Here is a 27,356-nt window from a genome sequence, read left to right as displayed (position 1 = left end):
TTCTCCGTATTATTCTCTAGGGAAACTGTTGGGTCCACACACCTCAACCTTCCCAGTACATTCGATTTTAACATTTTCTCTCTTTCTACATGAACGGAGAGAAAACTACCTCTCACAACATGGTGAATAACGGTGATGAACTCACCGTGGATCTGTGCCAATAGCCCTGGATCCCATTCCTTATCCCCAGATTCTTGCCCCGTTTTTCAAAGCATCAGCTAGTTTGCTAAAACTCAAGCAGATTCTCCCACTAAAATACCTTTCAATGCTGACACTCATGGTAAAAGTGAAAATCCTGAAAAGAGCCTACATACTTCAAGTTAGTCTGAAGTCACCAAACACCTTTGCTCTAACATGGTCCTCAAAAGGGTTTGTATTTTTGGGGCTCTTCAGATTAGAAATTCAGAACTCAGTCACTAAAAGTCTATGTAAATATTCCAAAATCTAAACACTTCTGATCTTAAGCATTTCTGTATACTTTTTACATGGTCTGCCTGCTGTTACATTTTTAAAAATAATTGTTATGTTTATTTTTATTAGATATTTTATTTACATTTCAAATGTAAAATTTCCTCATTTCCCCTCTGGAAACTCCCTATCCTCTCCCCACTCCCCCTGATAACCAACCCACACACTCCTGCTTGCTTGCCTTGGCATTCCTCTACACTGGGGTATAGAGCCTTCACAGGACCAACTGCTTTTACATTTTTAAACTTAAATTTGGGTTAAAAGTTTTAGATTAGAACATAGTTTAGGGCAGTGCTTTAGCCTATTTCACAAAATCAAAAAGCACATAATAGTTAGGTATGGAGGCACAGACCTATTTAACCTAGCAATAAAGAGAATGAGACAGGGAAGACCACAGGTTCAATGCCAGGCACCCTGCCACATCATCTCCAGCCCCTGCTTTGTAAGATGTTATTAAGAGAAGAAAAGTGAAGGAGTGGAGAGACTGGGTGGCTGAGGGCATATGCCATTCTTGCAGAGGTCACTTTCCAACCACCTATATATAACTCTGGCTCAAGGAAATTTCATTCCCTCTTCTGTCTTCATGGCTATCTATATTCAAACACATACATACATACACACACACACACACACAAAATTAAAAATAAAAATGTATCTTAAAAAAATTAACTGGAGCCTGAAGAGATGGCTCAATGGTTAAGAGCACTTGATGCTTTTGTAGGGGACCTGGGTTCAGTTCCCAGCAGCCAGTTCCTAGAGTTACAGGAAATCCAATACCTTTTCTGGCCTCCTTGAGCATCACACGTGTGATACCATACATAATGCAGATAATACAGCCATACACATAAACTAAATAGATCTCTAAAAAGTGTTATAATGATCACTGAACTTTATTGATCTGCTATCTGTTGCAATCATTTTCTTTAAATATCTGAACTTTTCCAGCTTAGACATCAGGGGCAGCCTTAAGATTGTTCCTCTGAAGCTTCAAATTAGCTAGCAAAACAAGCAGAGGTTTGTTTACCTTACAGCTTCAATTCCTTAATTAAAATTAAGATTATTGTGTTTACTGGACTTTTTTCTCTTTCTTTCTCAGTTGCGTATTCATTTCCTTGTCCATATGGGTTTTTTTTCCATATTTTTTTATTACGTATTTTCCTCAATTACATTTCCAATGCTATCCCAAAAGTCCCCCATACCCTCCCCCTCCCCCACTCCCCTACCCACCCATTCCCACTTTTTGGCCCTGGCGTTCCCCTGTACTGGGGCATATAAAGTTTGCGTGTCCAATGGGCCTCTCTTTCCAGTGATGGCCGACTAGGCCATCCTTTGATACATATGCAGCTAGAGTCAAGAGCTCCGGGGTACTGGTTAGTTCATAATGTTGTTGCAATATGTTTTTTTAAAGGATTTATTTATTTATTTTATGTAAGTACACTGTAGCTGTCTTCAGACACCCCAGAAGAAGACATCAGATCTCATTACAGATGGCTGTGAGCCACCATCTGGTTGCTGGGATTTGAACTCAGGACCTTTGGAAGAGCATTCAGTGCTCCTAGCCACTGAGCCATCTCTCCAGCCACATATGTTTTTAATAAACTATTAATACCTTTGCTTCCTGAAGTTTAAGAATTCATTTAATATACAGCAAAAAAAAAATGAGCATAGACTATACAAAGGTAGAAAAATGACAGCACAGGTCTACTTACAGAATTACAGCAGTTATGAAACCTGTCCAGGTCAGTGACAGATTTTAAATGTTGTATAAATGTTAGGGGCTATTATACTGATTACTTAGACATGCAGATAAATGAACTTAAACAACCAACAGTAAACTAAAATACTCCTGAAAGCTGAGATTATATCATGACGACCAAGAGGATCTAATGAAGAATTTCTAACACAATAATGGCAGTGTCAAAGATGAGACAGAACGAAATAGACAAGAACAACAAAGAATCTCTAATGATGATGTACACAAAGTGACATAAACTTTTTATAAAATTTGAGGATCTGCAAATACCTTGAAAGATCTCTTATACTGATCACTACTGAAAGATACCAAACTTAAAAAAAATTATTTTATTTTATGTGCAAGAGTGTTTTTCCTGCATGCATGCATGTATGTATGGTGCTCAAAGAAGTTAGAAGATAGAGATGGTTGTGAGCTACCATGTGAGTGCTGGAAATTGAACCTGGGTCCTCTAGAAGAGTAACAAGTGCTCTTAATAGCTGAACATACCCTTCAGCCCTCAAGATAACAAATTTCTAAGGATCTTAGAGCACATGAGCCGCATGTCTCTAGTAAATAGTCCTGGTCTTGCCAAGTACGGTGGTACACATCTTTAATCCCAGCACTTGGGGGGCAGGAGGCAGAGGCAAGTGGATTTCTATGACTTTGAGGCCAACCTGGTTTATATAGTGAGCTCCAGGCCAGCCAAAGCCACACAGTGAAACCTTGTCTCAACATACTCTCCTCCAAATATTCCTAATCTGCTTGTCATGCTCACATCCACTAAAGTATCTCAACAAAAGTCTCCCATAGGCAAAACACTCACACATAAAAGAATAAATCTTAAAAGAAAAATCACAATGATCTGAGGTTTTTTTTCAGAATTTTTTTCCTTACAAACTCTGATATTCTTAGAGGCTGAACACAGTATTGCTTGTAAACCAACATCTATCTAAAAGGTAACAATGTTTTCAATTTCCCTGCCTCTTAAATTTATACAAATTATGGCTTGCTTAAAAGTACTTTTAAATGCATTTCCATTTTTATTAAATCACTGCTGATCTTCTGTTTTGGTTTGGTTGGTTTTTTTTCTTTTTTTGGTTTTTCGAGACAGGGTTTCTCTGTATAGCCTTGGCTGTCCTGGAACTCACTCTGTAGACCGGGCTGGCCTCGAACTCAGAAATCCGCCTGCCTCTGCCTCCTGAGTGCTGGGATTAAAGACGTGAGCTACCACTGCCCGGCTACTGCTGATCGTTCCAGTCAGCTACCCACCATTCCTTTACATGCATCCCTGCTCTTCTGTTTCCTCTTCCAGGCTTATATCCAGACTGGTAACAGCAGTACTTACTTCTATATGTGGAACTGGAGGTGGGCCTGCTGTCATCTTATTCTATCCAATAATACATCTGTAGAAAACAAAAATAAAGCACAGTGCGGGATGTGGTGGTGCTTGCTATTAATCTCAGCACTTGGGAGCCAGAGGCAGATCTCTCCATTGTAATTCTTTTTTTTTTTTTTTTTTAAAGATTTATTTATTTATTATATGTAAGTACACTGTAGCTGTCTTCAGACACTCCAGAGGAGGGCGCCAGATCTCGTTACGGATGGTTGTGAGCCACCATGTGGTTGCTGGGATTTGAACTCTGGACCTTCGGAAGAGCAGTCGGGTGCTCTTACCCACTGAGCCATCTCACCAGCCCCCATTGTAATTCTTAATGCTATTACTGTAAGAATATCTTCATCATAACTTATCAATCACGGTTTTATAGTAATTTCCTTTGGCCATTAGTAGCAATTTTCCTTCCTTTACAAAGAGTACTGCCAGGAGCTGGAGAGATGGCTCAGCAGTTAAGAGAACTGACTGCTCTTCCTAAAGTCCTGAGTTCAAATCCCAGCAACCATAGGGTAGCTCACAACCACCCGTAGTGAGATCTGACTCGCTCTTCTGGTGCGTCTGAAGACAGCTACAGTGTACTTATGTATAATAATAAATAAGTCTTTGGGTCAGAGCCACCAGGGACTGAGTGAGCAGAGTTAACCAGAGTGAGCAGGGCCTACTGGAGTGAGCAGAGGTCCTAAATTCAATTCCCAACAACAACATGAAGGCTCATAACCATCTGTACAGCTACAGAGTACTCATATACTCATATACATAAAATAAATAAATAAATCTTAAAAAAATTTTTTTTTCTTCAATTCAGTGTTACCTTGAGTCTTTGAACATTCAAATTTTTGAGAAGGGTCTCTATATGTAGTCTATTGCTAGTTTTGGACATGTGATCCTCCTGCTTCAGCCTCCCTGGTTCTGGGATGACATACTGAAAGACAAGTATGTGCCACAGCACCCAGCCTTTGGGAATACTTAAAATCTGAGAGTAACAAACGCTATATTACATACTCGTGTCACACTGACCAGGCACCTCCAACATTTCTGCATGCACAGCAATGTTTTACACTCAGTGCAGTAACAGTGTGACACACATTCCCCCCCCCCGCCCCCCTTCGCAGCGTTCACATCTAAATCTTCTATATGCACTCTCAGTTATGGCTGCTTATCAAGGTACAGATACACAAAGGTAGCTACCGACTGCTCAACTTATAGAATGAAAGATATAGAGTTAATGTAGGCAGTTCTCGTCTCAGGTTTTTTATTGGTCAGAGGAACTGGTTCTATGTGACAAGGACTACTTGAGTCCATCTGGAATTCAACTAGATGTTTAAAAATTGCACAGAGAAAGACATGAATTGAGAACCATAATTCTATCCTGATGTCTGTGAGTGCTGCAACTTGGGAAGGCACAGAATGGCATTTGTTGATTGTAAGGTATTTATTTCCCTATATGCTTATCTTTCCAGCCCATAGTACATATATATGGTATTGGTTATGATATTCATAACCAAGATCAAAATCAATAATAAATCAACTACTATAGAAATCTTCTTAGGATAGGCTTAAATAAGATGATCTTTATAAGAATATACAAAGCAAAACAAAACAAAACAAAAACAAACAAACAAAAAAAGCCACAGTAGTTCACATATCCCCATCTGCCTTTTACACTGAAGAGCAAATATCTTTTTGTTTGTTTGTTTTTCGAGACAGGGTTTCTCTGTGCAGCCCTGGCTGTCCTGGAACTCACTTTGTAGACCAGGCTGGCCTCAAACTCAGAAATCTGCCTGCCTCTGCCTGCCAAGTGCTGGGATTAAAGGCGTGCGCCAGCACGGAAGAGCAAATATCTTAATCCCCTAAACACAACTGACCTTTTCTGGCACATGTTTTTATATGAGAACAAATGTGAAGTTAAGTGCCTACATTTCTCAAGATGTTATCTCAACTCTTCCCTCAGAATTACTGCTGATGACAAGATAGACGCTACCAATGCACCTAATTCCAGGGTACAATCTACAACAGGTCAACAAAAACAGTTGAACTTATAACATTTTTAAAAATGAAAACCTTTTAAAAGGTTTTGAATTATTAACTATGGAATGAAATTGATAACTGAGAAAGATAAAACTATAACTCTCCCTGCATATTATATACTCCTAGAAAGTAATGTGCCCTCTCTACAAACTATGGTGATTTCATTCACGCCACTTGCTTTAGGGCAAATGCAAGGGTTTCTGAGCTTGGTTCCAATCTGTTTTTATGTAAGTCATTATTAGAAAACAAAAGGGTCACCTAATTTACATGTTTTCTAAGAAGACTGATATAATGGGCTCTAAAGCAAACCATATTATTGACTGGTGTGCTATCAGATACAAAGCTTTGTCTTCCAACCCAGGATTTTTTCCCAGTAACTCACAGTACTTCTGTATTTTCTTTGAGCTGTTTTTAAGACAAGATGTATGTAACATGTAGCACAGACTAGCCTTGCAATCTCAACCCTGCCTTAGTCTACCCAGATATAGATATTAGCACTATGGCACCAGGTTTGGTTCCAAAATATTTCCAATGAGAGTAGAGCAAGATAAACTATTAAAGCCGCTTACAAACTTCTGGCCAGGTTTTTCATTGCCATGATTCTTTCTTTTTTTTTTTTTTTTTTTTTTTTTTTTGTTTCTCTGTATAGCCCTGGCTGTCCTGGAACTCACTTTGTAAACCAGGCTGGCCTCGAACTCAGAAATCCACCTGCCTCAGCCTCCCGAATGCTGGGATTAAAGGTGTGCGCCCAGCTTCACTGCCATGATTCTTAAAAGACCTTAGCTCTAAATAGAATGGAAGCTAAAGAGATGGCTCAGCAGTCAAGAGTACTTGCGGTTCTCAGAGAAGACCCTGGTTCAGTTTTAGCACCCGTTTGGTGGCTCACACTATGCACCTAGATGTGGTATATACACACACTTGCAGGCAAAACACACACACACACACAAACACATACACACACACAAAATTTTTAAAAATGACTGCAGAAAAACTAAAGGAAAGACAAATAGTATTGTTTTAGTAGATTAATTTACCATAAGAGGGAAAAGCTAAAATAGGTTTAATATTTGAAGACAGAACAATTTCAAATAGCACTTAATTGAAAATAATTCAGATATGAATAGTCTGTAGGGGCTGGAGAGATGGCTCAGAGGTTAAGAGCACTGACTGCTCTCCAGAAGGTACTGAGTTCAAATCCCAGCAACCACATGGTGGCTCACAACCATCTGAAATGAGATCTGATTCCCTCTTCTGGTGTGTCTGAAGTCAGCTACAGTGTACTTACATATAACAATAAATAAATCTTTTTAAAAAATGAATAGTCTGTAAGATCTGATTTATTCTTTAAATGTGATGGGTTTACAGCATATATAAGTGGCTTTGTGGGGGGGTCTGAGGTAATTTTATTATGGTATTATGGTTATAAATGTTTTCTTTTAATTGTTCCCACTTCTGGTACAAAGTCAAAATTTTTAATGTTTAGGAATTTAGGCATTCAAGTCAAGTTGTCCAGATTTAAATAAGATACCCACCATTCATTAACTGAGAATAATAAGCAGCATAGATTAAGTTTCTAGTCTCAATGAAATGTACAGTTTAATGCCATCTATATTTCTACTTAAGAAGGACTGAGACACTGATTTCAGAAACTGTCTATGGGACAAGTACTTACTTCAAGTAAAACAAGAATGCAAAATAAGATGAACAGAAATCATTACATCACAAATTTTAACATCATATATAATCATACAGTTATATATACATAAAAACTGTGAAAGCTGTTAGAATGTGAGTACGTCAAGCCCTAAATTCAATTTCCACCATCAAAACAAAAACAAAATTAAGAAAAAAAACCTATAAAAATGCAAATTCTATTTAGGAGAGAGAGTTTGACTGAATACAAAGGAGCTCTGTACAACCTAAAAGCACAGCCTACTAAGGATTTAACCCGTAACTGACCACTGGGAGTCGCGCCTTTAACCCAACACTCAGGACACATAGACAGTGGATCTTGTGAGTTCTGAGGCAAGCTTTGTCTACATGACTAAATTCCCTACCAGCCAGGGTTACACAGTGAGACCCTGTAATAAATACATGGATGGATGGATGGATGGATGGATGGATGGACAAATGGATGATGGATGGATGGAGAGAGACAAACAGATAGACAGAAATGGCTTTTTAAAGGCATTTTTTATTTCTTATACCATATCATGTTGGGAAACTCAGTATTAAAGCTATCTACCCTAAATTAATACACTAAATGAATGCAGATTCAATAGTCTACTAAAATCCCAGTGGGCCACTTTGGTGACAAACATGATTGCAAAATTTGTATGTAATTCATACTATTTTTAGGCAAATTTTACAAAGTAACAATGCTGTAACTTTAAGATTCTAGTTTATATAAAGACCTTAAATAGAAAAACAAAAAGATTAACCAGCTACTGTCTCAAAAAAACAGAAACAAAACTAACAAACAACCTTGGGGGTGGGAAACCGCCATTTTAAAAAGCCCAAGAGGCATATGAAACTATCGTTAGCTTCCTCAAATTAGGAAGAGTACCAAGCGAGAATTTAAGGTGGTGACATAACCTACTTAAGAGAACGGAAGTGGAAACGTCCGTGTCTACAAAGAACTATCAAGTTTCATATAAAAACAGGCATCACCTCTCTCTCTTCTGACCCAGCAAATTCACTTAGGATTATCCAAGGTTAAGATGACAGAGACTTTCACAGAAATATTTAAAACCGTCTTTCTACAACAGCCTCCAACAACCCAGTGATTTAGCAGTATCAGAATGGGTAAACTGATATAACTATGCAATGAAGCACTAGTCAACCACTAAAAATGAACTAAGTAAGCTGGGTGGCTCTTGTTTATAGTCCCAGTACTCTGTAGGTGAAGCACCAAACAAAACTCCAAAACAGTTGAATCTGTACAAAGTAAAATTACTAATTTCCAGCTTGTTGGCGGTATACAAGAAGAAGAATGACTACCCTAAAATGTCTATGGCAATAGTTGCACAACTGAATCACTGAACTAGATACTTCAAATAGAACAATTATATGTCATATGAATTATAGTTCAAATCGTTAAAGAAAAGTGAATGAGCTACTAACACAACACATGCAAACATTATGTTTAGCCTTTAATCTCAGCACTTGGAGGCACAAGCAGGCAGATCTCGAGTTCAAGAGCCAGCCTGGTCTGTAAAGCAGCTTCTAGGACAACCAGGGCACTGAGAAACTGAGCACCACCATTACATTTAAATAAGAGGCCTTGCTCACACCAAAAACTACATGTTTCATTTACATTATAGAGAAACAAAAACAAATGCAGGCTAGACTAATTGTTATTGACAAGAGTCAATCATGTAAGAGCAGAGGCTGGGTTGGAAAAGAACATTAGACAGCTCTAAAAGGCTTGGAAATAGACTGCATCTTGTTTGGAGGTGAAGGTCATAAGAGAGTGTACATAGTCTGTTTCACAAAGTGAGTTTCAGGCTAACCAGGATTACACAGTAAAAATCCATCTCAGATAGACAGACAGACAGACAGGTTGGTTGGTTGGTTTTATAATATCCTACAAAGTTTAGTCTTTTTAAGGCATGTTTAAGTGCAATAAATAGTGAAAAAAAATATTTGAAAATCAAGGTCTCCTAAAAGCTATCTAGAAGACTACTTTTCCCTCCTCTCCTCCCTGTTTACTCAACTCCTCCTGCTCTTTTACCTGGCAAATTACAGTTTCTCAAAACTCTCCTGAATTTGTTTTTCTAACCGCCACCCCCCTAATATACACACACAGAGAACCGTCTTGTTTCAGAACACTTGCAATGCCCTATCTCTCCTATTACAGCCTGTGTGGTATGGACAGAATCTGCTCTGTCCCCTCAGTCATCATTGCCATATCTGTGTAAACAGATGACTAAATTAAAACACAATCCAACCAAACCATCTTCTACACTAATGACCCGAGGTAAACGATGCTCCTCCTTACTCCCGCACCCCTTAGTGAATCAGTGTGCCTTGAGATGACAGACACTCACTTTCTCGGTGAGTCCCTGTGAGTCAGAGTCGGTACTTCCTTGTCAGCCCAGCTCTGTAAACACAGTACTGGCCTCTGTGTCATTACTCTTCTCTCTGCTGGTTCTGTCTCAGCTGGGAACATTTACTATTAATCCCTGCTGCGTATTTGTACTGTGAGCTGCTCCTGCGGTTTCTAGAGATCAGGTATGTGAGAGTTAAATAGTGCTCAAGTTAGAGGAAGAGAAACAAACTTCCCCAACTTACTACAACACACTAAATAAAAAGCAGAATCATCTAACAAAATCAACTTCTGCTACATTAATTAAAGAAAAGCCACTATCCTAATTAAGTAAATATCAGGTAAATACATGGCCAAACTTTCAGACACCGTCTGAACAATTTGTTGCTTTGTTTTGTGGAGACAGGGTCTTGCTTTGTAACCCCTGAACTCATGCTCTTCCTGCCTTGGCCTCCCTTAGTATTGAGCCTATAGGCATGGCAGGGCATGGTGGCCTAGAGAGACTACATAATGATCACCTTACTTTCTTGAAACTTATGGCAAAAAAAAAAAAAAAACAAACCAACAACCTGGGTGATCACGTTCCAACAAACATGTTTCAGGCTTCCTACAGTAGCACCAAGGGACCCAGCTTTCAGATCTATCCCTACTGAAAAACTGGAGGACAGTGCCCAGGAGACTTAACTGTTTATTTTTTTTTCTTTTCATGTTTTTTCCAGAGACAGGATCTCACTATGTAGCTCTGGTTGGTCTCAGAGGTCGGTAGGTAGTCACCGGATAGAAACAGGCTTTTCACTAATTCTTCAGTTTTTGGTTTTGAACTAAAACATATCACTAAAATTATTAAAGTGTCAGTGTCAAACATATACCAATGAAAAACAACTTTATCAAATTCATTATTACTAATCTAAGACAGAATCAATTATTTTCTTCTAGTGAATTTGGAAAAGGAATTGGGGAGTGGGGTGGAGAGGCAGGGTCTCACTATATAGGCTGGTCTAGAACTCACAAAAACCGACCTGCCTCTGCTTCCTGAGTTCTGGAGGTGGGGCTTGGGGAGGGTTTTGCCACATCCCCAAACTCCATTTTCCAATACAGCCTTAAGTTCCTTTAAAGTGAATTCATACACCACAGAGTTTTTAAGTATTATGGTAGCTATAGAAAATACCCACTTTTAAGCTGGCATGATACAGGAGGAATACAAATTTCTGTTCTACTTGAACTACATAGCAAAACACTGTCATCAAGAAACAAACATATACATGTGTAAGCTAGAAACTTGGGCCGGGCGGTGGTGGCGCATGCCTTTAATCCCAGCACTCGAGAGGAAGAGGCAGGAGGATTTCTGAGTTTGAGGCCAGCCTGGTCTACAAAGTGAGTTCCAGGACAGCCAGGGCTATACAGAGAAACCCTGTCTCCAAAAATACAAAAAAAAAAATAAATAAAAAATAGAAACTTGGATATATCAGAAGATGCCCTGTTTTTTAAAGTTCAGTCAGCCTTAAAGATATTAACCAACTTCCGGCAGAAAATGAACGTGAACCAAGAAATATTATTTAAGCTGCCCTTAGTGTTTTTGTTCAGTCTCACCAAAGTACTAACTACCATCTCAACAACCGACAAATGCTTAGATACATCTTTTTTTTTTTTTTTTTTAAACACTCTGGCTTTTGGCTCACATTTACTCTAGGAATCTCATTTTGTGTCACTAATGGTTCACAAGAAGCTATACTCTTTTGGAGTCAAAGTCTGAGAACTAACTTCAGTTAAACTGTAACTTAAACTCTGAAGTGTAGGGTTTAATAAATACAATCGATTAATCACATTACTATGAGAGGGGAAATTTTAATCCAATATTCTGTTTGGAAATGTCAAACATATAAATTGCAAAGGCATTGAAAATTCCCATAAAACACTTAAAATGTAAGAAATATCCACTGATTAAACTTTGTCAATATTTTATTTAAAAAAATGAACTTTGAAGAAAACTAAAACTGGCTAGGGAGAGAGGTTTAGTGTAGAGTACCCGTTCAGCAGGTATCAAACAAGCCTTTGTGAGCACTGGAAAAGTGCTCTGACAAGCCAAGCCACCAAACTGGATGGAAAGCAGCTCCACCTGCAAAGACAGAAGCTAGACTAGAACTTGGAGATGGAGGTACCGAGGGCATGCCCCTCAAGACTCTCCTCTGCTCCTTTCTAGTTTGCAGTGGCTGCCAGCAAGCCTTGGCGTCCTGGGGACTGTGCAGACTAATTCCGCTTCAGTCTATCTGTCTTCCCTCTCTATCCAAATTTAAAAAGATATCAATAGGGGCTGGAGAGATGGCTCAGTGGTTAAGAGCTGCTCTTCAAGAGGTCCCAAGTTCAATTTCCAGCAACCACTTGGTGGCTCACAATAGGACCTGATGCCCTCTCTTGGTGTGTCTGAAGACAGAAACAGTATACTCATATAGATAAAATAAATAAATCTTAAAAAAAAAAAAAAAAGCCGAGCGTGGTGGCACGAGCGCCTTTAATCCCAGCACTCGGGAGGCAGAGGCAGGCGGCAAGGCCAGCCTGGTCTACAAAGTGAGTTCCAGGACAGCCAGGGCTATACAGAGAAACCCTGGGGGGTGGGGGGGATCAACAGTAATTTTAATATTAGAGTCAGCCCTAATCAAGTATGTCCGCATCTGAACTGAATCAGAATTACAGATGAGAAATCCAAACAGGCCACACCTCTTAGTGCTAGGGCAGGACAACAGCCTCTAAGGAGCTGCAATCCCAGAAGACTGCCAAAGTCAAAGGAACTGGAGTCACATTTAAATTTATCTATAGACTTTTGCCTACTATACCCATTTCTTTCTTAAGAAATAATACCTATTTAGTCTTAAGAACTAATTTTGCAACCCACAAACTTGTAGAACTTCCTCCAGCCTCAGCTTCCTTCAAGGCTCCTTCTGCTGGAATCTATAAACACGTGGCACTGACACATGTAAACATATATACATACATACATACACCAGCACACACATTCTTAAGTAAAATAATTATTTAACACTTTAAACTTAAGTCAGTTTCTTACTGATGTAAACCCAAAAGATAAAAATTTACTTTATATACACAGTGAGGAGCTAGAGACAGTTCAGTGATTAAGAGCGCTAGCAGCTCTTCCACATGACCTGGGTTCAATTCCCAACACCCACATAAAAGCTCACAGCCAACTGTAACAGTTCTGGGGACCAGACACCCTCTTCTGGCCTCTTCAGGTACCAGACACACAAGTGATACACAGATATACATACAGGCACAATATCTACACATACAAATGACAAAATGAATCAATTACTATGCACCATCAATATGTTAATTAAAACCCTGCTTTTGGACCAGCCAGAGAGTTAACAGGTAAAGTCACTTGCAGAGCAGCCTGGCACTCTGAGTTCAATCTCTAGAACCCATGTAAAGGTTGAAAGAGAACCAGTTCTACCACACTGTCCTCTGACACAAGTACCCTGACAAGCATGGCTTCCCATTATGCAATCTTTTTTTTTTTAAAGTTTTAAAATAATTTTTATTTTATGTATATGGTGTTTTGCCAGCATGTGTATCTGTGTACCATATTCATTACCTTTAAGGAAAAAAAGATAACAAACCCCACCAGATATAGTGATATAATAAGTCTATGACCAAAACACTGGCAAAGTTAAGGCAACAGGATCATATGAGTTCAAGACCATGCTGCAGTACATTGCAAAATTTTGCATCAATAATACAAGTAAAAGCAACTAGTTTCAAACAGCAATCAGAACAAGTTATTTAAAAAGAACGCTTCAAAAAGAGTTTGGTTCTATTTTACTTATATCTGAGATGTTAATTTCAGATAATTCTAATATTAAAATATTAGCCAGGGGGCTGAAGAGATGGGTCAGAGGTTAAGAGCATGGTTTTTTCTTTCAAAGGACCTGGGTTCAATTCCCAGCGCCCACATGACAGCTTACAGCTGTCTGTAACCCCAGTTCCAGGGAATCTGGCACCCTCACACAGACATACATGCAGCAATATACCAATGCATATTACACACACACTCCACACATACACACACACACACACACACCAGTTAGGTGGGATCCACTCTGGTTATAGGAAGCAGGAGAGGCAGGAGGATTAAGGTAAGCCCCAACTACACAATGAGTGAAACCAGCCTAAGCTACATAGTGAGACTGTTTCAAAAACCAAAACCAAAAGTATATAACAGTTTGTTTCAACAGATATAAGGCAAGAATCTATGCTAAACTAAAAGCTGATGTTACAGTAAGATATATTACTAAATATTTTCTAACTAACCAATTTTTTAAAGTGGCTTTCTTTTTCACTTATTATTAGTATTATTATCTTTTGGGGGGTGGGCTGTGTGAGCTTATGTGCCCCACATGCATGCAGGATCTGACTGTGCAAAGAGGGCATCAGACCTCTGGAACTGCAGTTACAGACACTTATGAGCTACTATGTGCATGCTGGGAACTGAACCTGGGTCCTCTTTAAGAGCAGCCAGTGGTCTACATTTATTTGTTTCTTTGTTGGTTTGAGGCAGAATCTCACTATGTAGACTAGGCTGGCCTCAACTCACGCTGCCTATCTCTGCCCCCAGAGTGCTGAGATTAAAGATGTGCACCACCATACCTTGCCAGTTAACCCGAGCTATCTCTCCAGCCTCCTAACTAACCATTTTTAAAAGGATAGATAATTTATTTACTTTTATGCATATGAGAATGCCTCATGACCTGGCAATCTCAGAAATCAGAAGAGGCCATCAGATTTCCCTGGAACAAAGTTACAAGTGGTTGTGAGCCACCATGTGGGCGCTGGGAACCAAACCCAGGCTCTCTGAAGAGCAACTACTCTCAACTCTCAACCACACCACCGAACAAAACATTGTTCCAAGCAGCTAACAGATCATTTTTTGGGTTTTTTTTGTTTTTTGGTTTTTGAAGACAGGGTTTCTCTGTGTAGCCCTGGCTGTCCTGGAACTCACTCTGTACACCAGGCTGGCCTCGAATTCAGAAATCCGCCTGCCTCTGCCTCCCAAGTGCTGGGATTAAAGGTGTGAGCCACCGCCACCACTCACTGCCCGGCATAATTTTTTTAACATTTACCTTTACCTCCCAACATTTCTAAATAAAAACAATAAAATACGTTTATGTTTTTGCAAAAAGTAGAAATGCCCAGGCACAGTGGCACACACCTTTACCCTGGTACTTGGGAGGCTAAGGGAAGCAGATCTCAGTGAGTTCAAGGCCAGCCTGAACGACACAGTAAAGACCCTGTCTCAAAAGGCAAACAATGAGTAAAAGCAAACAGTGTAGGTAGAGAATGCTGTTAACAATGGACTTTCTGATACTTTTTTATCCCTATATTCAATTTTTTAAGCTGATAAAAAACTGAGACAACCTGGCTTATAAACTGTCTTCAATTTCTGTTATCTGTGTATGGTTCAAGAGCTGTAACACAGGCTGCTATGCCACAGCTATACTAGTTTCAGTACAACTATAAGGTTAACTGCAATTTTTTTTTCTCTTTAGCATAAAATGACAATTGCACTATTGATTTCTGGTTTACCATCACCAAAATTTAAAATGTCAATCTAGAGGCTGGCAAGATGGCTCAGCAGGTAAGAGCACTGACTGCTCTTACGAAGGTTCTGAGTTCAAATCCCAGCAACCACATGGTGGCTTACAATGACCCGTAATGAGATCTGATTCCCTCTTCTGGTGTGTCTAAAGTCAGCTACGGTGTACTTACATATAATAATAAATAAATCTTTTTCTTAAAAATGTCAATCTAAGCACACTGGTTATATCCATTCCTTTTAACAATCCCTTTGACCTATCTGCTCCTACAATTAAAAAATGCACATTACACAAAAATGGCTCTTTCTGTTACTCTGAATTTTAAGAATTTTACAATGATTTCATACACAAATTCATAAGAAGTACATAAAAATAATACTGATTTTATGCCTGTAATTTTGCTGGCTTCTAGTTCAGAAAAAAATGATTAATCTACTCAAGTAACTCTCTTCAACAAAATAGATAAAATGTAAAACAAAATAAAAACAAGACAAAAATCATTAGAAGCTGTCAATGACTACTGTCTAGCTTTTCTAACTTGTTTCTCACAATCCATTAAGCAAAGGCTCTGGATTGTTAACTCTGCTGCATACCTCATCCAATGCTCCATCCCAACATGTGGGCTGAGGGTCCCTACTAAAATCCCAGCACTTCACCGGGTAAGACAGGAAGACTGCTAGGAGCTCAAAAACTGCTGTGCTATATACATGAGTCAAGGTCTCACTATGTATGTGTAGCACAACAGGACATCATTTCCCCTGGCACTTCGTAGCACATCAAACCTACCTAATTAAAACATGAGAGAAACAGGGAGCTGAAGAGATAGCTCAGTGGTTGAGAACACTGGCTGCGATTCCAAGTGCCCTCTTGGCACCCTCTTCTCCTTTGCATGGGCATTGTACATACATGATGCAGTCATACATGCAGGTAAAACACCTATACCCATACAATGAAAGTAAATAAATTTCTTTCTAATCAGAGAAACTAAGCTATAACAAAATTTAAAATCCTTTAAGAACAGTTTAGCGGGGGAAAATATTCTTAATTTCCCATAAACTAATTCAATAGGTTTCTGGTTTCATAAAATAAAAATTTTTAAAAATCTTAAATTTTTAAATTTTAAAATGAGCCAGGCCTAGTAGTACAAATCTTTAATCCTTGTATTAGGGAAGTAGGCAGAAGTTGGATCTCTATGAGATCCAGGCCAACCAGAGCTCACAGTGAAACCCTAATAAGAAAAGAAAAGAAAAGAAAAGAAAAGGAGGAAGAAAGAGGAAAGAAAAGAAAAAAGTAATATAGAATTTTCTCACTATTCAAACAAAAATAGAATATAGTTAAGACAAAATTTTATGACAACAGTTTTCTATCCAAAATTCAAGAATAAAACAATTTTGAGTAATGTGACTGAGTAACATGGCACACCATACTGCCTATGGTGTTTTAACGTTTAAAAGGCAGAAAGTCAGGGCTGGAGAAATCAGCAGTTAAGGGCACTGGCTGATCCTCCAAAGGACAGTGGTTCATTTCTAGCACTTCCATGGCTGCTCACAACTCCCTGTAACTCCACTTCCAGAGGATCCAATACTCTCATCACACAGACACACATGCAAGCAAACCACCAATGCACATGAAATAAAAATAAATAAATCACTGGGGGAAAAAAGGAAGCAATTTAGCAGATTAAGACAGCATTATGTACCTGTATGTTATAAAATGTCAAAAAGAAGCTCATCATTTTACTGATTCACAGAAAAAATAATTAAGCAATCCTTTACTGACAATTCCCATCTCACTGCATATTCCACTGCTTGTACCCATCACGCCTTTCACTTAGCTTCCATTACACTACATCTGTTTCCTTGCTAACTTGTAATTTTGAGAAAAAAATTACTTCTAAGACATATACTAACATGAGTCTAGTATTCAGAATTCATAAAGAACTCTTACAGTTCAACAGTAACAACCCACCTGCAAAGTGGATAACAGACCAAAATAAACTGTTGTCCAAAGACAGACAAGTGGCCAATAAACAAAATAAAAGATGTCTGATATCATCTAAACATTAACTAAATGCAAATAAACATATTGAGATACAAACTCACACTCACTAGGACAGCCATAATTTAAAAAAAAAAAAATAAGGAGAGGAAAGATGAATGGACAAAACCAGACAGTTAAAAAATATGTTATGTGCACTTAGAAAAATATTGGGACATTTAAAGGATGATGGTTGCAGGAATATAAACTATCCCTGAACACTTTGAAAAATGGTAAACTCAAAAAGTTAAAGCACAGTTATCATATGAGCAATCAATTACACCTAGGTACACACTCAAGAAAATGAAAAATACATACTCACTGAAAAACTTGTACACAAATTCTCTTAGTACCATAACTGTAATATCCAAAACAAAAAAATAAAAGCATGCTAAATGTCCACACAAAATGTAGACTGTCCTTATAAAGTAGTATTATTGTTTGGCCATAAAAGGAATACAACTGTGGATGCATGTTACAACCCAGATGAAACTTAAAAGCTCTAAGGTATATAAAAGAAGTCAGTTATAAAGGCCATAGAGAGCATGATTTCAACTGTAAGAAACATGACTAGACAAACCCAGAGAAACAGAGAGCAAATTAGAAGCTGCCAAGAGGTAAGCCAAAGAAGAGCTGGGATGACTGCCTATAAGCATGGAGTTTCTTTATGGAGATGAAAATATTTTGGAATTAATGTGGTATGTATACAACTTTGTGAATAGTTAGAAAGCAGAAACTGTACATTTCAAAAAAGGTGAATTTTGCCATTCATGGTAACACACACCAATAAGCCTGGCTCTCTAGATACAGAAGCAGGAAGATGAGGACTTTGAGGCTACAGACTTTGAGACCAGCCTGGACTATACGAGGTCCTATCTTAAGAAAGAGAAAAAGAGAGAAAGGAAGGAAGGAAGGACGGACGGACGGACTTTATTACATGGGACTTCTATTTCAATTTAAACTTATTACATGGGACTTCTATTTCAATTTAAAATCTCAAGACACAGACCTAGGGTCCTTTTCTATGTAAGAGTCAACAAATGAAAACAGGGCTTATAATGGAATGATGCCCAAAGCAATGTGCAACTACAGAACAGGAAAAAAGGAGGCAGAGCCTGTGGGGAGGGTATTGCAGACAAATTAAAAGATGTACAGGAGTGATAAGTGTTTAACTTGAAAGTAAATAAATACATAAATAAAAAGGTAGATGTGGTAGCACAGGTATCAGCACAGGTATCAGCACAGCACTTAGAAAATGGAAGCAAAGAGGATCAGAAATTCAAGGTTAGCCTTGGCAACACAGTGAGTCTGAAGCCAGCCTACGTTATGTCTCGTAACAAAAGTAACAGCTTTAGGGCTAAATGTGCCCAGCCACAACTTTAATTCCAGAATCAGAGGCGGGTTAATCTCTGAGTCTGAGACCAACCTGAATGCCAGGACAGTAAGACCTACATAGGGAAACCCTGACTCAAGAAATAAAACACAAATCAAAATGAAAAGGGCAGGATCTTACTCTTTATACCAAACTGTGCTCAATCTGAGAGATCCATCTGACTGCCTCTGCTTCCCAAGTGCAGGGAGAGCACCCCAGCTAAATCCCACTAAAAGCTCCTGAAATTCAGAGGAGCCCCCTTCAATTTTTGTGTACAATGTCTATTTTTTAAGGCAGTTGGCTTAAATGGTAGGTGAATTAATCTCTTACCTTTGCCCTTCATTCCTAGCAACAGCAGTAAACTAAGGGACTGGACAGGTACTCAGAAGTGCCCACAGACATGAAATAATCAATTCTCACTATTAGAAAAGTCAAGGCCATCCTGCTTATTAACTCATTAGGTTTAAAAACTGGCATTTTCAAATATCTCTAGAATTGTTGTAGCTATAAACACATTTGACAAAAATCAGTTACTTGAAATACCTTTCCATGAGTCAAAAAAATTTATCTTGTTCTTTTTTAGTCAAACTAGAACTAGCTAAAATCACACCTTTTCCCATACCAGGAAGAGCTTGAGGATATAGTAAGGTTAAGGGTCAGCCAAGCAATAGACAGCATCACTTCAGACAGAGTGAAGGGATTGCCTGGCACCTTCCACAACAACGCCAAGGCAAACAAACATCCACTCCCAGATTTCACTGTCTGACCTCAGTTTAGGGTCTGTTCTAATCCAAAGTGCTCAAAATGGTTTGGGTATGGAGCAGCTGGGATTTCAGGTTTTTAGCTTATGGAGGCTCAGTTAGTAAAATCCTTGCAGACATTTCAAACACTTCAAAATTTCAAACACTTCTGATCTCAAGCACTTTACTCACTCTGTATTTACTCAAACTTATTACTGACTCCGTTAACTTGTCTTCCAGACATCACTGGCCCCTTACTCCCTCTGTGCCAAAAACAGCAAAAAGGAAAACTGAATCCTGATCATGACTGAAATTTCATTTTTAACCCCAAGACTGTTATAAATTAAGTTTCACTTAGAAACCAAACACCCCTAAAATATTAAGATAATCAACCAGGAGAGTCAGAAGATTACCTGCACAGAACAAATCCTACTAAGATAAGAGCTACTGCATCTGGTAACAAACACCACAGCTCCCTTTAAACTATAGCCTGCCAGCCCTTTATAACACAAACCTCATAGCACCACTTAAAACACGCCCCTGAGAGAACAAAATTACATGTAACAAAAGAGAAAATATGACGCCCAATTGACTTAGCTGAGCAATTATCGATAAGTATTAGTACTTAAAATACCATCTGTAGCTGGGATTCTAAAAGCTCCCGGACATCATCTAAAAATGGAAATCTAGAGTCCCAAACATACGCACAGAAAAAAAAATCAGTCACCAGCTCAGAAACATTCTCCAAAGAATCCATCTGACTCCGAGAGTCAACTGAGGCGTTCACAGGAGGATTTTATTAGGAAACAAAACAAAACATTTTTGTCCAGAAGCAGTTATCAACCACTAATACAATTAATGAAAAGAAAGGGGAGGTCACAGAACACAAGGACTTTAAAGCAAACAGCATAGGAATACTCGTTGAAATAATTTAAACAAAAGCTGTATCTACACAAGAAATTTGAAGGGTTGCATTTCTCAATTCCACAGTATTTTAAGCACTAAGATGCCCTCCAGGACACAATCAATCACCAAGAGTAAAACAAAACCAAAACCCTTCTAAATAGTTTCAGTCTTTTGTATTAACCAAGAATCCAGAAAACGCCTCAATTAGATGTTTCTCAAAGCCTGCCCTGCACACTTACTTGACGATGACAAATAATGTAATTCCTAAGTGCTTAAGCCCATGTCACATTATAGCAAATGTGTGACAGGTCATGAAAAACAAAACAAGCAGAAGCAGAAGAGAGCAAAGACAGCTAGAGCCAAAACGGCTGCTTCCTGGAGGGCAGGGCAGGGCACTTGGATTGGAGAGAGGGAAATTTTAACCTGTATTCAAAAGGTCAATCACCTGCTCCCCAAAAATTCCTCGCATCTGTATTATTTACCCAAGTACACATTTAAAAATATATACTTTTAACCTCTGGACAACCAAAGTGGTATCAAATATCTTACCGAATTAATTACATTTGGTATTACAGTCTAAGTCTTTAATAAATTCACAATACACATTTTCATAACGAAATACTGCAAAAAATGGCAGTGCTCATTTTCTCTAAGTACAGGTTACCTTATTTTCCACTTTTTTAAAGTTTTAGTTTTGCTTTTTCATCTATAACAAAAAAGCATCCCTTATGGGACATTGTAAAGGGCAGACCCTCCTGTCAAGCCAGAAGGCTCAAACACAAAGACTGAGCTAACCAAGTGCTGTAATTCTTCCAAACTGAGGCTCTCCACACCCCCTCCCCCCTCCCCCCCCCCAGCAGATATGTCTATTAAATCAGTGTCTGTTCTCCCCCTCGCACAACAAAGAGAACTTCTCACCGCATGAAATTGCCGCTGAATGGACACCAGAAAGCAGGATTTGCATAATTCCTTCCAACGAAACCCCGTCGGGAAAGAGGGGACCCCGGGCCCAAGTGGACGGACAGAATTTCCCAGGTCCGTCTGAGGAAGACCTGACTCCCTAGAACGCGCCCCATCCACACGGGGGGCTGGAATTCCGGGCCTCCCCGAGGACTGGGCGTGGGGGACAGAGGACGACGAGAGGGCATTTCCCCACACATCAGCCGCACCGAAGCAGAGACGGGGAAATAACAATGCTGAGGACATTAGAGTCAGACACAAGGATGGACAGAGGCTAGGGGGCGGCGGGTGGAGCAGACACCACAAGGGCCACTTACTTTTTGGAGGGGGGTTAAATATGTGAGTTAAGCCCTTATGGTCCCGCCGGCCGCCGCACAGAGGGAAACGGGACCTTGGGAGAGAAAAACAGACAAAACACACAGTGTGAGAGGTGCAGCTCGCCGCCCGGCCCCTCCCGGGCGCCCCCCGCTCCCGTCCACGCTCCCGCCGCCCGGGGAAGCGCGCCGGTCGCCGGCCGCCGGGGCTCCGCGGAGGGGACCAGGGTGTCCCCCCGCCCGGCTTCCCACCCGGGCCTCCCCGCCGCGCGCGCACGCCAAACACAAATCCGCACACACCGACCCGTGCGTCGAGGACTAACTCCGCAGCCGCCGCTGCCAGCAGAGGAAGTGCAGCCGCTGCCCCCCGCGGCCATGACACCCCACTTGGCTCGCTCAGGCGGACGCGGGGCCTGTGACAGCTCCGGCTCCCTCCGCCCCCATCTCCACCTCACGCCTCGCACACGCCCGGGCGCCGCCGCGCGTGCACGCGTGCACCGGGGCGCGCCGCCGGCGTGGGGGAGGGGCGCGGGGCGAGGGCAGGTGGGGGCGACCCCGTGCGTCCCGGCGCGCTGGCGGCGGCGGCGGCGGCGGGCCCGGCGTCCACAATGCGCCCGCTGGGGGAGAGGCCGCGCGTCCGAGCCCGCCCCGCGAGCCGAGGGGAGGGGCGCCGCGGCGGCGCGCTCGCGCTCCGGGGGGTGGGGGAGGGGGCCGAGCCCGGGAGGGCGCGCGGGGCCGGAGCGCGGCGGACTCTGCCCTACTCCCTCCCACGCACGGGCGGCCGGCGGCCGGGCGGCGCGGGGCACCGGTGGAGGGCCTCACCTACACAGTGGATGAGCTTGTGGCGCCACGAGTCCAGTTCTTGCCGAAAGCCGCGTCTCTCAACGGAGCATTGCTGCCGCCTACACACCCTCGCCATCTTCTGCCGCCCGCCCGGCCCTGCCTCCGCCGCGGCCCCGCGCACGCCCAGCCGCGTCGCCCGGGGCCGCGCACGCACCCGTGGCCTGGGCGTCGCGCCTCCCGCCGGGGGCGGCGCGGGGGCAAGGCTGCGCTCACCTCCCCGTGGCCCCGTGGCGGCCCGCTCCTCCTCCCGCCCGCCCGCCCGGCGTCCCCGCGCACCAGCTCTGCGTCCCACGTCCCGTCCCCCGGCCCCGCCCGGAACCGCGTCTTCCTACGCCGGCGCTCGGTCCCCGCGCCGCCCTCGCTCTCCAGCCAGGCCACGGCGGCCCCGGCCCTCCCCGGGGCTTTTGGGTTTTAAACTAGTCCCATCTATCACTTCCTACCTGCCTATCGGCCCGCACCAACTGTTGCAAGTTCCGCACCATTGCTTCTCGCAACTTCTCGGTCGAAACGGCTCCTCCCACGGGGGCGCCGTGCAAGAGCAGAAATAGGAATAAATGCCCGGATGCCCTTGGAGGCACTGAGCCCCGAGGTTTGCAAAGGTGAAGTGGATAATTCGGTTTTAAGTTATCGAAATTCTTCGCCGGTATTCATAAGCCCCAATTAAAAAAAAAAAAAAAAAAGCAAAAAGAAAAGGGTTTAAAGTCAAATAAAAAGCCTAGGGGATCTCTACTAGCAAGACTGATCGTAGCTGAAAGTCTTAAGAGAGCTGAGAAAAAAAAATGTGCTAGTAGAAAATGAATTTCAAACTTTCAAACAACAACTTAAGAATATGTTGGGAAATACGTCCAGATCCGTAGTTCAGGAAAAGGACTCAGAACATTTTGATGAGAAAGGATTTCCAGGTGCCTTCTGGGATAATTAAACCACCTTGCACAGGGAGCCTTGTTTTGTTTAAACATAACACTATTAATTACTTGATTTATTTGAAAGAGAGAGGAGAAAGAGCAAGGAGGAAATAGGAAATGAAAAAAAACGGAAATGGCTACTTACCAATACAAGCTAGGTTTCTACGCCTTTGGCCTCTTCCTCACCCTTAGAATTTGAGAGTGCATTCCTTCTAAATATTTAAATGTAAGTATTTTTGTAGTATAGTAGTAAGTATTTTGGAGGTAAAACAAAATCATCACTTGACCTCAGGGATTCCACTGATGTGTATCAAGCCAAAGGTTCTGGGTCTGTGAAGGGAGGGCACTCTGGCGTGGGAACTGGGGTAACTGCCCCAAGAATGACTTGGTGGGTCTCTTGGATAGGAGTAAGAGTACGGGTAGTAGGCCTTCCATCTCAGAACCAATTAGATTTCCACAATTCTCAAAGCCCGCACTGTTTCATCGCTTTAGACTACTACACCATCAGCCGACCATGATGGTGCACACCTGGTAATAGCAACAGTTCGGTGGGCTGAGAGGCAGGATTGCAAATGCCAGGCCAGCTTGGGCAACATAATGAGACCGTGTCTTAAAGCAAGACCCCTGGCAAATAAAGTCTTAGGTCAGACTTCGTTGAGTTTCTGTGTGGTTATTACTACCCTGGGTTAGGTGGGGAGAAGACCAAAGGGAAATGAACTCTAGCTGGGAGAAGCCATCCTGTTCCCTATCGCTAGCGTGAAATCCCTTTCCTCACCACTAGGTGGTGGGTTTCAATCTTGTAGATTTTAAGCAACTTTCTGTGATGGTTGGAGAAAGTGCTTCATAAAACATTTTGTTGTTTTTAATAAGTGAGCAATGTACGAGTTAAAAGTAGTTAATAATATACTTTTCAAATCACGATCCATATGTTTTAAAACAAGTCAAGGTAGTTTCTCAACATAACCTCTTGGAACAGTGGTTCTCAACCTTCCTAATGCTGCGAACCTTTAGTACAAGTCCTCAGGCTGTGGTCACCCCCAACCATACAATTATTTTTGTTGCTTCATCATAACTAATTTTGTCACTGTTATGAATCATAATGTAAATATTTTTGGAGATAGAGGCTTGCCAGCAGGTTCACAACCCACAAGTCGAGAACACTTGAAGTCTCAACCATACAGATTCAGAGATTTCTAAGAGATCTCAGAGATTAATTCAAAGTGGAAACAAGCATTTTTGTTCCTTTCAGCCAGAAGCCCAGACAAGTCAGATTGAATAGCAGAAGGTGTGGGGTCAGTAGAAGCAGGCACAAACCCAGAGACAAGTTTCCAATTCTGAACTTAATGCTATGTCCACTGCTCCACTGTGAACCTCTGCTTCTACTTCACTTATTTAAAGTAGAGAACCAACCTATAATTGACTCTTCATGATGCTTTTTTGAAAGACAATATGGTAGACTGCAATAATGATGACTGTATTGATGATGATGATGATGATGATGATGAATAGTGGTTTTGTTTAGTCCTTGCGACTTTGCCTCCCTTCCCAGTGTACAGGTTGTTATGGTTTGAGTGTGAACGTCTCCCACAGACTCATGTGTTTGAACTCTTGGTCCTCCCTCAGCTGGTGGCCCTGATTTGTAAATGTTGTAGAAGCCTTGGGACATGCACCCTAGCTGACAGATCTAGGGCTGCAGCTGCACATCTGGAGGACTACAATCTTGCCCAGCTCCTGCCCTGAACTCTGTGCTTCCTTGTGGGTGCCGCAGTGTCACAGAGACCCTCCCACCATGCCTTCCTTGTCATGAGGCACCAAATGTCCTATGCTCTTCTCTCTAATTGCGAGTCAGAATAAACCTCCCCTTAAGTTGCTGGCTCACATATTCTGTCACAGCAATGAAAGAAACAATCTAGAAGAGTTGGAACCATATGGCTCTTAGGTTTCTAGTCAGTTTGCAGGAAGAATGCGGAATAGTTTGGAGCTATGGGCTGGAGAGGGTATTCTGGTGGGGGTTGGAAAGTTCAGGGTGCCATAAAAAGGCACAGTGTTCACTCTGCTTATGAAGTTTCAGAGAAAAACAAGAGTTCTTTCGGAAAATGGGGCAGAAGCTATTTGTGTTATAGTCTGGCAAAGAGTCTGGCTGCATCTGCCTATATCCTGAAAGTTTGAGAAATGCTCTGATTTAAAATAATGGACTAATTTGTTTGATAAAAGGAAATTCAAGATAGTGTATCAGTCAGCAGTGGCACAAACCTAGCTCACTCCGTTAGCCAGGTTTACATGAGAAGTCTCAGGAGAAAGATGTGTGGACCTGTGTATAGATCGGGGCGGGGTTGTAAACAACCAATAGAGCAGCTACCAAGTGAAGATAGCTGTCAAGGTCAAATGTACACACAAGGAAGCCTACAACCCTAGCCAGGGACAATAGGAATGGTGTCTAAAGGGTAGCCTCCGCCATTGAAGGATCCAGCATGCCTTGCCCTAATAGCACAGAGAGGACACTCAGCTGTGGTCCCAGGGAGCCAGACTGCATCTTGAGTGGCTATCAGAACTCAGTTCTATCTGCACGGTGCTAATTTTGCAGGCATAGAGAATATAAAAGTTACAGGTGTATAAACTGACAACATGACCACTCCATGCTAAAGATTTTTTTTAAACATGTTGATTTCTTTTATTTTAGATTTATTTATTTATTTATTTATTTATTTCATGTATGTGAGTACGCTGTAGCTGTCTCCAGACACACCAGAAGAGGGTATCAGATCCCATTACAGATGGTTGTGAGTCACCATATGGTTGCTGGGAATTGAACTCAGGACCTCTGGAAGAGCAGTCAGTGCTCTTAACCTCTGAGCCATCTCTCCAGCCCAGAAGATTTTTATTGTAGATGTGAGAGGTAGAACAGCTGGATACAACTGTCAGAGTCCAGAGCAGAGAATCTGAACTTGGGCAGCAGACTAGATCTGGCCAGGAGAGAAGCAGGAGCAAGGCAGAGAAACAGAGAGAGGGAGGAGGGAGACAGTGTGGTGGTTTCAATAGGAATGGCCCCTACAGACTCCTGTGTTTGAATGCTTGGCTGTAAGGAGTGGAACTATTAAGAAGTGGTTGGAGTCTTGTTGGAGGAAGCATGTAACTACGGAGTAAGGTCTTAAATGCCCAAGCTACACCCCGTGTGGCTCCTACTGCCTGCTGAACAAGTTGTAGAACTCTCACCTCCTTCCCCATCACCATGCCTGCCAGCGTGCCACAGTGCTTCCCACCATGAACTGAAAGCTAGCTCCAATTAGGGTTTCCCTTCATAAAAGTTGCCTTGGTCACTGTGTCTCTTCACAGAGATAAAAACCCAAACTTAATACAGATAGAGAGTAAAGGCATTGCCAAAACAGCAGGCTTACCAGGAGAATGAGTAACTGGGTGTTGGGGAGAGGGGAGCCCATGAGCTGGAGGGAACTTAGGGTAAGGAAGCAGGTCAGAAGAGCTAGGATGTTAGCATGAACTTTGTGTAACACATGCTTGTGACACTAAGGGTGCCTGGAGGCCAGCTTATACTTTGGTATTCTAATAGGTACTACAGGTAGCCATTTGTCCTTTCTGCCTGGAGTTAAGGAAATGACTCCTTCTAGTAGAAGGGGAACCAGCTTTTCAAGTTCCAGAGGAATGCTGGCTTTTATCTAAGAAATCCTCCAGTAGTCCAAGTTGAGCCCATTGCTAGAATTTGGACTAACGTTTGGAGTTCGGGGGATTGGAATTGCCTTTAGACCTAATGGCAGGGTCGTGGAGGCTTACAGGAAGCTGCTGAGGCCAGGCAATGTGCAGCAGGGTCAGGTTCCCAGCATGGAGCTCCAGGGCGCACTGTGAGGGTGAGACCTAAGCTGCAGTGCAGTCCCCAGGGTGTTGAAGATACCAGAAACCTGATACTTCTGCGGGAGTGAACTGCCCTTATCTTAGAGTGGAGGCAGCCCAAGAGCTAACCTATTTATTGCAGGTAGCAGAGCTGCAGA

General features: G+C 41.7%; 1 protein-coding gene across 6 annotated transcripts in view; it reads right to left on the bottom strand.

The window, feature by feature from the left end:
- Lcor (ligand dependent nuclear receptor corepressor) overlaps nt 1–22,552 on the bottom strand; it is a 101,231-nt gene extending 78,679 nt beyond the window's left edge. For 5 of the 6 annotated variants that reach the window (XM_029472808.1, XM_029472809.1, XM_029472810.1 and 2 more), the window contains exons 1-2: nt 21,908–22,116; nt 21,611–21,684 (exon numbers count right to left, since the gene is read on the bottom strand). In XM_029472808.1, the coding sequence (XP_029328668.1) occupies nt 21,611–21,684; nt 21,908–21,984 (151 nt within the window). In that variant the 5' untranslated portion in view covers nt 21,985–22,116. Of the gene's footprint in view, nt 1–21,610; nt 21,685–21,907; nt 22,117–22,429 lie in introns of those variants that run through there. The other variant, XM_029472812.1, reaches the window with a different exon arrangement.
- Nucleotides 22,553–27,356: the final 4,804 nt, after the last annotated feature.

This window comes from Mus caroli, chromosome 19, assembly GCF_900094665.2.
Source record: "Mus caroli chromosome 19, CAROLI_EIJ_v1.1, whole genome shotgun sequence".
Taxonomy (NCBI): domain Eukaryota; kingdom Metazoa; phylum Chordata; class Mammalia; order Rodentia; family Muridae; genus Mus; species Mus caroli.
The sequence above is the reverse complement of the archived record's forward strand: the minus strand, read 5'-3'. Positions and strand labels throughout refer to the sequence as shown.